This window comes from Anneissia japonica, unplaced genomic scaffold (assembly GCF_011630105.1).
Source record: "Anneissia japonica isolate Jap-2015-1 unplaced genomic scaffold, ASM1163010v1 scaffold287936_len456577_cov159, whole genome shotgun sequence".
Lineage (NCBI taxonomy): Eukaryota > Metazoa > Echinodermata > Crinoidea > Comatulida > Comatulidae > Anneissia > Anneissia japonica.
This window is the reverse complement of record NW_022718077.1, coordinates 170,804-184,005: the sequence shown is the minus strand read 5'-3', so window position 1 is coordinate 184,005 and position 13,202 is coordinate 170,804. Positions and strand designations below refer to the sequence as shown.

Genomic DNA, 13,202 nt, shown 5'->3' with positions numbered 1-13,202 from the left:
ACATTAATACATTATGCTAATTTTCATTGTAAGCGCATAAGACAGTGCAAATTATTTCTGTGACAGTCTTTTGAAGTGTGTAAAGCTCCATTTTATCCCATACATAGTCAAAATATTGGGGGTGGGGATGATTCAATGGACCCCTTGTCAAATATTGGGGGGATATATCCCCATCCCCCCGGGATCTACGCCTATGATCTTACCGGTAACAAATCAAATGTTTACAAACTTGCTTGTGGGACAGGCCTACGTATCCTTGGCCCCACCTTTTGAATAATAATTGATTGATTGGTCAGTTGTTAAGTATGATAGCTAGCTGTAGATTTATATGTGTTGGTTCATAGCCATTTTTCTGGAAACACAGCATATAAGAAAGCTCAAGTCTTCTGCTCAATGTAAATTCACCTCTTCATCCACCACTACCCGGCCCCTCGGACCAGTTCAAGTTCTTCATCCACCACCAAAATTGCACTCCTTTAAGCTTAACTCTAAAAATGCTTATATAAAGTACCGTACTTGCGCGAATAAGCGCCCCGTTTTAATAAGCTCCCCCTTCTAATTTGAATAAACGCCCCCTCATTCAATCCTGGGACTGTGGATGTCGGCATGATATGAGGTGTGGAATGGAATCACATTCCTGTAGTCAATATCAAAATGAGGATATTTATCTTGGACAGATGAGAGCTCCATGGACAGACAGTATATTTCCAACTTTCATCTTCTTACATTTGTCTATAGCCTAGTCTTACTCGATCCCTAATTTTCCGACAATTTGCACCTTTAACACATTCTCATCTGAGTTTTCAAGAAAACCTGCAATGATCATGCTATCCTGCTAATTCAATCGGCCGAATATGGCCAACAAGCTAACCACCACCACTAATTTCATCTGATATTCTGCTGTTATGTAGGCCTAATACTTACTCGCAACATTCTTGTCATGACGAGCCATGCTCTCTGGACGATTATCTTTTCCGCCGCACCACCATTCGTAATTTGCGGTTTCCTGATGTCATATAATCGTTTTTTATTCAAAAAGTGCCTCTTGAATTTAATAAGTTCTCATAAGAACCCCCTCGATTTTCTTCTATTTCCATAAGCGCCCCCTCAATTTCCACTTTTTTCATAAGCGCCCCGTTCGAATAAACGCCCCGTTTGAATAAGCGCCCCTCAAAAAGTGCAAAAAATATTTTAAGCGCCCGGGCGCTTAATCGCGCGAATACGGTAGTCTTTCTCTTGTCAAGATAATCGGGCTTCTTCGCTGACGGTGGTATGGGAGCGGGGAGGGTTCTTGGATACCGCGCTGGGCCCGCCACTGCATGCTTGTCGTGTCCTTAACCATGAACCTAATTAATTAATAGGTCCGTGCCTCAACTACTCATAAATTGAAACAGACAGGGAACATAAACAATCAAAACTATCTTTTTGATTCCACTGAAATTTTAATTTTCTTTCAGATAACGTCTTTTAAGAAACAAAATTTCTTCAAAAATTAAGTCTTGTTTATTTGGTCCGTGCTCTTTCCAAGATTTTATAAACCGAATACAAGATACGTAAACAGTAATTCCAATAATCGCAATTCATTTTATATATTTACCTTAGTTTAATGAGGGTCGTCTATACAACAAATACAGTATAATCATTGGTTCTCTCATGGTCTATATACAAATCGTGAAACCTGGAGAGTGGATAGCTGATTTGGGACTCCTATCTTAGTCTCTTTAAGATTCTCGGGGGAGTGGAGAGTTGATTTTGGCCCCTTGAAGATCTATTTATATCCAAGTATAATTATAAGATAGGGAGTGGAGAGCTGATCATTTGCAACCCCTCTACAACCAAGTGTCTTTCTGACGCTTTGGGAGTGTAGAGCTGATTGCTTATGATCCTCTGCAACCAAGTGTCTTTCGGAGGCATGGGAACTGGAGAGCTGATCATTTGCGACCCTCTACGACGACCAAGTGTCCTTCTGAAGCTTGGTATAGTGGAGAGCTGATCATTTGCAAACCCTCTACAATCAAGTGTTTTTCTGAGGCTTTGGGAGCGTAGAGCTGATTATTTATGATCCTCTGCAACCAAGTGTCTTTCGGAGGCATGGGAACTGGAGAGCTGATCATTTGCGACCCTCTACGACGACCAAGTGTCTTTCTGAAGCTTTGGGGAGTGGAGAGCTGATCATTTGCAACCCATCTAGTCTACAACCAAGTGTCTGATCATTTGCAACCCCTCTACAGCCAAGTGTCTTTTGGAGGCCTGGGAGCGGAAAGCTGATCATTTATGACTCCTCTACAGCCACGTGGGGCTTTAGAAGTGGAAAGCTGATTATTTATATGATTCTCTGCAACCAAGTTTCATTATGAGGCCTGGGAGCGGATCACTTGGAACCATGATTGATGCTCAATCCATAACCAAGTCTATTAATGAGGCTTGGGAAGTAGCTTCTTCTAATTGTGAGTACAATCCTGATATTTGTTAGGATGATTGAACTCAAGACATCGGCAATGGAAGGCGGACCGTCAGCCACCAACCTCAGATTCACTATGGCAGCTGATTTACAATTTATTTAAAAGTGGATCAATAGAAGTAAATACATACAGATTCATCAAGATGTATTCAATTAGAGCATTAGATTTGTATGTTCTTAAAGACTACAATAAAATGTTTCTTTATACAATCAAAACTTAGATCTAAAAATCTTTATTCAATTTCTAAAATAATTCATTTAAACGTTGGTGGCGTTACACATCATGATGGAGGATAAATTTTGGGATTTTTAAAAATTATATTATTCTGGTTTTTAATAATTCGATCCTGATAAATTCAGAATACAAAAAGAACGAATTTAGAGAAAAGAGTATAAAAAAAATATAATATTGTTGGGGAATATGAATTTCAGTAGTCGGGAGATGTTTACGCTGGCACCATAAAGCTACAAGCTTTAGAATACCTCCAGTTGGCTATCTCATTCAATCAATGGATCTTCCCGACCGGTCAATAAACAGCTGACTAATCAGAAAGAGACCAGGAATACGCGCGTGTCTAAAAGCACACGCGTTGTCCCAAGATTTAACAGTAGGGAACCTTCGATTGCACGACGATTGTAGGACGTATAACGTAATGACGCCACTAAAAGTCATCTGCGCATGCGAGAACGTTAATGTCACCTCGTCGAGTACAACGTATTATAACCAATAATTAATTTCATATCGGTAACTTCAAAGTTATTAAAATTGAGTCATAATATTTAGGGATAATGATATTCTTAAATCATCTATAAACCCTTAAAATCCTTGAATTGGTGGCCCAACCAGTAAGCTTAAATTTCAATTGACTTCGCAGCTCTACACACTCCATAAATTAACATAAGAGCAGTTTTCTTAAGGAAAGGGGTACGATGTTTAAAGGGGTAAATTTCTCCTCCATCACCCCTCTCCCAACAAGTATGTCTTATTATTCTTTATTAAAAATGCAGCACCGGAAAATGAGTAATAGTTATTACGTCTTATTTTAATTAGGATAATTAACCCAGGGAACAGTTAAATTACAATTTAACTGTTCCCTGGTTAACCGGTAGTTTGCCTAATCTTTAGTACGATCACTTCTTGTAGATTAGTGAGGGTGTCCTCCAACCTTAACTTTTACTAAGGATAGGCAAAATTCGATATATAGAAGGTAAAATATACACTTTGTTTTAACAAACAGAACAATGTATGGTCTTAAATTTATGAACGCTCTATAAGAGAGTGCTGAAAACGTTTTATTCCCTGAGCATGGAAGCTAGAAACTGGAATTTCTCAGATTTTCCTCAGCTGCTACGAAGATTTAATTATGCTATTACAACGTACACTCAATTTCAGTGTAGTTGCCGTTTTGTTTTGGAAAATGACTATGGTGAGTGGGGCCTGCGATAAAATCTGAACCCTCGTCCTTGTCCAGCTTGCGATAGTCTCCATTAGCGGCCGGTCTAATAGCCGATTCGAGATCGTCGGTGGGGTCTTTGTGTGGTTTACTGGTGTCAGCGAAGGCGTTCAGTCGATTGTCGATGTCGTCTTGGTCTTGATCTAGGATGTGATAACCAGCATCTTTGCGATGCTGCGCAAGTACAGGTCCCCAAAGCCGGTTATGTCTCACTGAATTTTTCAGACGCTGAAATTAACAAGATATTGTATTGTTATCATCACATAGAAATCATTCTTTGACGAAAGACATTTTCAATTACATTACAAGTTGAGTAGGCTCGTGACCGAATTACAGTAATTCTGTGAGGTCATATCAAAGAAAGGCTGTCCTGTCCTATTCTATTCTGTATGTTGTTTTCAAACGTATGTGAAATTTGTCAAAACGTAGGCCTATGTCGAATTTTCTAAAACGTATATCAAATTTCTCAAAACGTAGGTCTAAATTGTCAACACCTTCTAAATTTGTGTTTCAAAAACAAGTCTAATTGTTGTAAAGCGTAGATCTAAACACATAGCATATCTACCTAAATATGATGGTCCAAATTGTCCCATTTCATTAATTGATTGGTATACTTTTGATGGCTATGGCGCCCCATATCTTACCTCCCATAAAGTTCCTCTCTCCTGGCAGAGGTAGAAGGTCCCATATATGATAACTGGTGCAATAGAGCTAGCCGTCATAAACCAGCCGAGCATTTCTGCCCACCAGGGAAACACATAGTCGTCTCCGTACCTGGCTGGGTTGTAGGACACGAACGTAAAGATGATCACAAACTAAGTATGAAAAATAAACATTTTGTCTATATCTGGAAAACTCGGAAAACAATAAACAACATATATTTAGTTCTGTCTCAATCAACAACTAAATAATAATAATATAATATTAATATAAAAAAAAAAACTCCAGTCGTCAAACAGAATGTTTCGTACACTTTCTTCCTTTTTGTGAGCTTTTAATATCATCATGTAAAATGGTTTACGCACAATATTCAACAGATAGAATAAATTTATATACATTTGAATGTGTGTTTAATAAACAGTTCAATGGCGCCATCAACGACGAATAAAGTTCATTGTTGACGACTAATAGTGAATTATTTCGAAATCGAAGTACAGTAGTATGAGTAATATGACATAAAAAGACATTAGAGTAACACATTACTTATTTTGTGGATATATTATTATAAACTGCATCGTGACAAAAAAACTATTAACAAAATAAGTAAGGAAAAAGTAGTTACCATGAGAAGGAGAGGGGCTACTACCATCCAACAGTATTTCCAATAAGCGTTCGGTCGGAAACCAAGCATAGCTGTTATGTCTTGGAGGTAACGTTCCACACCTTATGTAAGGGATTTATAAGTTCAACATCAATTTTTGATTACAGATAATAATTGTATTTGAGATTAAATCATTATCACAGCTACAGTCGCCACTATCATCTAGCCCGCAGCTCATCATCACCACGGATATTATCATCACTATGGCATGAGCATCCTCATAATCATAATCATCTTAACCTCCACCAACATCGTCATCGTCGACGTCAACATCATCCTTACTATCACCATTTTCAAAACTGTCAGCAGGTATCTCTATCATCTCATCACCACCACCACCATCATCATCATCATTTTTTTTTCTTATTAAAGAATAGTTTATATACTTTATATATATAAAAAATTGTATATTTATTTTTCCATTCTATATTCTAAACCACACTTAAGTCAATTCACAATGTAAATGTTAGTGACCTACCATATACGTAAGAAATTACAATGCATTCTATGAAACCAAACAGAAGCAACGTTAGACCAGCCGAGAACGTATTCATCAGTGTAAGTAGGTATATGCCACCCTGATGTGAAAAAGCAATGACGTAATAATTATAATTCTGATGAATCACACTGAACTGAAAGATACTTGTAGCTCGGAAGGCACACCGATTCGCCTGCAATGCAATCGGCGAAGTTGAACCAGGCCCACCTTCCCGACAACTATCGGTGATTGTCGCCGACAGGGTGAGCGATTCTATGGAAACCGAGCTTAAGTTACAGTAACTGAATGGACCTTTCCAGAGTGTCAACTTTAACATCTGACCAATCAGGGCCAGGAATACACGTGCGTCTCACAAACACATGTGTTTGCGTACGTTTTCACGCTGTCGTTTTGTGGGACCATAGCAACATATCAAAGGTGGGGCTTAGCGGAAAGTTCCATTATTTTATCGTTATGAAGACGATGAAAATTAATTCATAACAAAAACATAATCATTACCGGATTTACTCATATCGACGTGCATGGCACTATAATACTACTATCTATATCCTTGTAGTTTGCCCATATATGATACCGATGACGTCATATCTCACCTATAGGCCATATACTGGGCCAATCACAGGTAACTGCCACATAAAACCTGATAGTGCGCATATTTTCCAGCACAATGTCAACATCATAAAACTGGGCATATTAAAATATTACAATATTTGGATAAAAAGGGCGGGAAAATATCTGTTTACCTGGGTTATGAGAGGCAATCCCAGAATGCATAAGAAGACGGATATCACCAGTGTGACGTAAGGTTTCCTCTTTCGAATGCTTGGATAATGCGTTTCAACGTCGTCAACAATGCCGGTTATCACAGTCTCTAGCATACATAGCTAGGAATAAACACACAAAAAACAATAACAATTGTCAACTTAGGCCTAAACACACTCAGGTCAAGGGGAAAGACAAAAAAAAAAAAATGGTAGCAAGCGATCGAGACATTCAGAGGCATTTGATGAGTGTGGATAATCGTAGATTGAGAGTTTGTTTTCCTATAGGCCTACTGCCTGTATATGTGACATAGAGACGCAATTTATATGTTATAGACCTACAGAAACGCGTACCGGTGAGTGTATACCGGTATCTGTTCTTGGCGCATGAGAGCGTCACACAAATACCGTACACTGTCACGGGAACGTGTCTACTGCTTACTTGTCACCTATTTTGGTTAGTTTAGCCATGGACATATAATTAGGCTATTAGTAAAAATAATTATTACTCCATGGTTTGGCTCATTTCGCAAACGTAGTTTTATTCTCGTTCAAACGCATACACTCGAAATGTACCCACTGAAACTTTTAATTCGCTAGAGGAGCCCTTACTCATATATCGTGCGAGTCGTCTTTTAAGTTTGACTCCGGGTTTATTTCGGGACACGAAGCGCAGTAGTCGGATTACCATATCAACAAGACCTTCAAATGCGTAAGCATATTTATATATGAATATTCAGTGCCTCAGTATTATCTATCATTTAAATATGCTCATCTCCCTTAACGGAGCAGGGCTCCTAACCTCTTTTGAATACAGCTGAACACACATACATCGGCCAGGAAGATGTAAAAACTTAATGTCACTGCATATGCCTATGCCTGTACAAGGAAATAACATTTTCTATAATTTACGTCGTACGGCAAAAGAAAACACCAATTTTCTATAGAGTAGATTTATTTGAAACCAATTAATGATGCATATCCATCCACATATCAATATCCATCAGGGAACAGTAAAATTACATTACATATTCCCTGATATCCATGCATTGATCATGTTACAATAGCAACAAGGGGCCGAAATCAATTATTCCCTAAATGCCCGAAATCAATTATTCCCTAAATGCTAATGCGTCTAACTGCCGTCAACTGGTAGACGGTAGAGCACGAGTTTTATATATTATAACCACCGATAAATGTTTTGTATGTTATAATTGTACAATCAAGTTACATGGCCATGGCCTTAATAAAGGCCTATTAATAATTAAATTTACGCGTGATGGACCGGACATTACTTTAATAAGATAGCCATCCATGTATATATACGAGAGTACTATTGTTTATGGTTGTTAACTTCGTCTGTTGGCGGTTAGCTGAAGCAACCATGTTGACGGTTCTTGACGTTTGTTGGTGCTGGTTGACGCATGTATACGTTAATTAGTTTAACTGTTAGACGTAATGGATTGACAGAGATTATGGGTGTCCCATATATAATTCATTCTATGCAATACATTTGTTGGAAATATCATAAACACTACACCTAACGCATTCGCATCATCATGAATGATATAAAGAAGGAGCAACAAAAAGTAAACCGAGTAAAATAGGACCCAAGAGCGAGAAGAAAACAGCACCAGAAAAAGATAGTGAATCATCACAAGGGCGTAAATTTACAGAAAATGTAATTAGCCTATCAATAAATGATAAGATAGACCTACATGCGTTTAGTAAATGGTTTTCGGCTGACGATGAACGTGCCAACTATTTGATTGAAGCAGTCAATAAATATTACACGGGACACAGTAGACCTAAGTCTAAGCGCGATTATTATACGTAGAGAAAAGCATAGACCTCACATTTACTGCGTTGCTTTAGAGTACGATTTTGAAGGCAGTTTAAAAAAATATTGGAGATTCTGCAAAGTTGGTTTCACATCTGATAGTAAGTCTGATTGGGCGGCAGGTGTGAAGAGAGATATAGAATGCGAATAAGTTAGGCCTATAAAAGGCCGATGTCGTGTTTCGTCTACCAATTAGCGTTATAGATACATCTGAAAATTATGATATTGGAACTTCCATACACAACAGAATGGGCACTGACACAAAAATCATCTTGTATTTCTAGTATCTTTGGTTTCGGGTGGCTTTTGTGAGCCTTTGCAAGTAAAGTTTTAAACTAGATTATATATTTAGCAATTACAACACAATGTGGTAGTGAGTTCCATTCATTTATTGAGCGTACAGAAAAAGCATGTCTGTGGTTAGTTGAAGCAAACCTGTTGACGGTTATTGACGTTTGTTGGTGCAGGTTGACGCATGTTGACGCTAATTAGTTCAACTGCTTGACGTAATGGATCGATAGAGATTATGGGTGTGCCACATATATGTGCCATATATAATTCATCCTACGCAATGCGTTTGGTAGACATAACATAAACACTATACCTAAAGCATTCGCATCATCATGAGTGAGAAAGAAGGAGCAACAAAAAGAAACCCGGGTAAAGTAAGACCCAAGAAGAGGGAGAAGAAGACAAAACCAGGAAAAGATAAAGAATCATCACGAGGGCATAAATCTACAGAAGTTGTACCGGCAATTAAAATATCAAAAAACGACAAGATAGACCTATGTACGTTTACAGAATGGTTTTGGGCTGACGATGAACGTGCCAACTATTTGATTGAAGCAGTCAATACAAATAACACGGGACACAGTAAGTCAAAGCGCGATTATATACGTAGAGAAAAGCATAGACCACACATTTACTGCGTTGCTTTAGATTACGATTTTGAAGGCAGTTTAAAAAATTATTGGAGATTCTGCAAAGTTGGTTTCACATCTGATAGTAAGCCTGATAGGGCGGCAGTTGTGAAGAGAGGTATAGAGAATGCGAATAAGTTAGGCCTATATAAGGCCGATGTCGTGTTTCGTCTACCATTTAGCGCTATAGATACATCTGAAAATAATGATATTGAAAACAGGATAAGAACATATATGGGTATTAAAGTCTTAAAAGATGTTGCGGATAAATTGAAACTTCCGTTCCCAACAGAATGGGCACTGACACAAAAATCATTTATTGACAAGGTTAAAGAAAGGGCTACTAAAGACGCAGACACATCAATTTTGGATGGATTTGAGGAAGAAAAATCGCAAATAAAAGCAGACGTGAAAGAACAAAAAACACCTTCAGAGATCACGTATCTTGGGACTAAGGTAAAACTACGTGTACGTCCCACAAAGGTTAATAAAATACCAACCTACGAAATTCTGCTGGAGACTCATAATCTTAGGTCGCTCGAACTGGTTGAACAATTCAAAAAGCTAAATACCGGTAAATCTTGAAAGGCTAAGGCATCATTTACATTCCTGACCCTGTGGAACAGCTTCAAATCAAACATTAAACAATGTGAATTTTGAGAAATAGAAGTGGCATCATTAATGTACATATTAAACAAAAGCGGGCCTAAAATTGAACCCTGAGGCACTCCGGATGTGACAGGCAACCACTCTGACGCAACACCTTTATAAGTAACCATCTGTTCCCTCTAGGAACTAATAAGAATTAAATTGTCTTATGGTTAATGAAATAATAAACCAATAGAATGTATGAAGTCGCGAACAAGGAGGAGATATATCCTTCTTTAATATACTATAAACATTGTTGACAGTGGAATTGAATTAGAGGAAGTTGAATAAAATCGAATTCAGTGAAGGCCGTGGCTTTGACCATGTGACCAGACTACCAACATAACTATACAGAACTAAGATGTGGCAGAGTGTACACCGTTCAGGTCTGATAGAGCTGAATGTAAATGGAGATCGGGTAGGCTGCTGTCCTAATCGAAGTTAAGTTAAATTATTTGGAAGGAGTATTTAAGATAAAAGAACACCCAAGCATATGTCTGATTGCCATGGGATGGTTGGTGTTTGTATTTGGATTGGAGAGATTTGTTTCATGGATGACTCAATAGAACATTCGTTTGTATATTTAGAACATTGTTTTGGACTCTTCGCTACCTCGGTATTGGTTTCTCCTCATTTCGCTATCGCATATTCGAATAATATTAATATTATTATTATTATTATTATTATTATTACTGAACAGTTGGTTTTAAACACGCATCTTTAATATCGAACATTATTACTATATTGTTATTGGACAGTTGGTTTTAAACAAGCATCTTTAATGTTCGAGCTCATTGAACACGAACCAGAACTGAATTCTTTAGTTCTTTAGTAAAATTTACAAATATTTATTTTTTAATTAGATTAGATAGTCTTCATTTTGATGAGAATAAACATTTCATTTCGTTTTTATTTTCATTAAGTTAGTTAAGATTCTTGTACTTTTAAAAATGGTATTTTTCAAAATTGTTGTGAATGTATAGACGTGTCACAAAAAATAATAATAAAAACACAGAATGGAGTTAGTTTAAGTATTTAAGTTGAATATTTTTCTTATGCACAATGGTGATGGCTGACTTCTTGTCATAATTTGGCAAAAAACTGAATGGTTTGGAGGGAAAGTTTCATAATATGAAAATAGACCAACAGGCCTAAAAAAGACAGGTTTTCCTGAGCCTGAATTGAAGCCCTAAGTTGCCAACTGTGTGAATAGGAAGCAAGAAGTAATGAGTATTGAAAATATAGTTATAGCAGAAATAGAATATAGTGAACTAAATGTAATACATGTACAGGTAGTAGAGGCAAAAATATATTTGTATGTAACATAATCCTTTTGCTGTGCTATTTATTCGCATATTAGTCGCCTGTTGTTTGAAAGCTATACCAAAGATACTAAAACACGATAAGGCACTCGCATAGCAAAATGAGAAGGAAATACGTCACATCCCTTCTCTTTTTATTTATATGCAAGTTTATCTATACTTGGTCTAGACGTACAGAGCGCCCTTCTGCTGCTAAGTAAATCCAGACATACGCCGTGCCCTTCTCTTTCCGCTAATGATGGAAACTGTTCTGCGATTTTTAAGTCTGTCATTTCTACTTTTTTGTATGTTATGGATAAGGTCAACGATTTCTAACTCCGCAAAAGGAGGTTGTGCATTCACAGTTATGCAGTTTGGCAGAAGTGTTTTGGACCCAACCGTAAACGGCGCCCCATTGTTTGTATTCCTACTAGACATTTCGGTGGAACAGTTTTTTTGTTTTTTTTTCTTCCTGTGGAGGACTCTATCTTGTGTTTCTAGTATCTTTGGTTATATGCTGCTGCTGTAAAGCCCTGTCCAGACTATCAAATTTTATTTGACAAAAACAAGTGTCATGCCTTGATATGTTCATGATGTAATCACATCGTGACCATATATAGGCACATCATGACTATATATGGGCATACAACAGTTTTTTGCCAAAGAAAAAAATATAATCTGGACGCAGCTTTAGGAAAGAGAATGCACGTTCTTTTTTTTTCCTTTTTTTTGGTCAGGCATACGTGCTTCTATATAATATACAATAATAAACAAAGCCTCAAGAATTTTGCTTGCGCACTTCTAATGCAGAGACAAATAAGTAAATTGTGAAGTTTAACATTTATGTTATGTTTTAAAATTCCCAATATTAATTAACCACCCCCTGAGGAATAACAGTTCTAAAAAAACATGTGTAATGTAATAAAAATATTCGAACCATGCTTCCAAGACCAAGCAGTAAGACCATGAAGAAAAACAGGATGGACCACATAGGCGAGATGGGCATTCGGGCGATAGCTTCTGGATAGGCCACAAAGGCGAGTCCTGGGCCTGTAAATAAAAGAGCGAGACTCATTATCGCCATCAGCAGCAGCAACATCATCATAATCATCATAACAATTGTTACTTTCGTCGTCGTCGTCGTCATAATTACCCTGATCATCATTAGCCAGCCACTGTAACGTCACATCATCAATCATCATAATCGTCGTCACAATCATTACCGATGGTATATTATTATTATTATTATGGAACACGGTATTCATTGAATTTCATCCTGTCATTAACTTACACCTATATGATAATAATGGTTTCAAAAACCGGTTTACCTGACACTACAACCGTTTCCACATCAACGCCGGCATCTTTCGCCATAAAGCCAATCACAGCAAAGATTACAAACCCAGCAAAGATGCTTGTGCCGCAGTTCACAAACGCAACAATGATGGCATCCCTTTCAAAAAGACAACATTAGCAGTGTTAATAGACCTTTCCGGAGTGTCAATCAAACTCTACAACTGACCAATCAGAACAGCACTAGGAATAGGCGCGCGCCTCACAAACACACGTTTTGTCCCACAGTACAGTACAGACGCACGTGTTTGCGTATGTTTCAACACGTCTTGCGGGACCTTAGCAACAATATCCAAGGGGCGGGGCTTAGCGGAAAGATCCATTCTAGTTGGTTGAGATCTTTGCCTTACTGTAACTATGTTCCTGGGTTTGTCCCTGCAAATACCAGGAATACCCAAGGTCCATAAAGGAAGAAAAGGCAGAAATCTATAATAATAAGTGGGAGACAGTTCCATCAATATTTCGGATACCAACGGAAAAAGAGAAAATACTGAGACCAAACATTCAGTTATTTCAAAGTGTGACGATTGTTTGTAATTTTATCTAGATGTTTTAGTTTTCGGATAAAACATGAAAGAATCATCAATAACTGTGCTCAATTTATATATATATATATATATATATATATAAGATGTGTATAAGAG

At 37.6% G+C, this 13,202-nt stretch overlaps 1 protein-coding gene across 1 annotated transcript in view; it reads right to left on the bottom strand.

The window, feature by feature from the left end:
- Window positions 1-3,601: 3,601 nt before the first annotated feature.
- LOC117110424 (sodium- and chloride-dependent glycine transporter 1-like) overlaps window positions 3,602-13,202 on the bottom strand; it is an 18,771-nt gene continuing 9,170 nt past the window's right edge. Inside the window, exons 5-11 of the mRNA XM_033253124.1 lie at window positions 12,534-12,666; window positions 12,143-12,255; window positions 6,479-6,619; window positions 5,715-5,814; window positions 5,198-5,298; window positions 4,560-4,730; window positions 3,602-4,143 (exon numbers count right to left, since the gene is read on the bottom strand). Coding sequence (XP_033109015.1) covers window positions 3,832-4,143; window positions 4,560-4,730; window positions 5,198-5,298; window positions 5,715-5,814; window positions 6,479-6,619; window positions 12,143-12,255; window positions 12,534-12,666 — 1,071 coding nt within the window. The 3' untranslated portion in view covers window positions 3,602-3,831. The remainder of the gene's footprint in view (window positions 4,144-4,559; window positions 4,731-5,197; window positions 5,299-5,714; window positions 5,815-6,478; window positions 6,620-12,142; window positions 12,256-12,533; window positions 12,667-13,202) is intronic.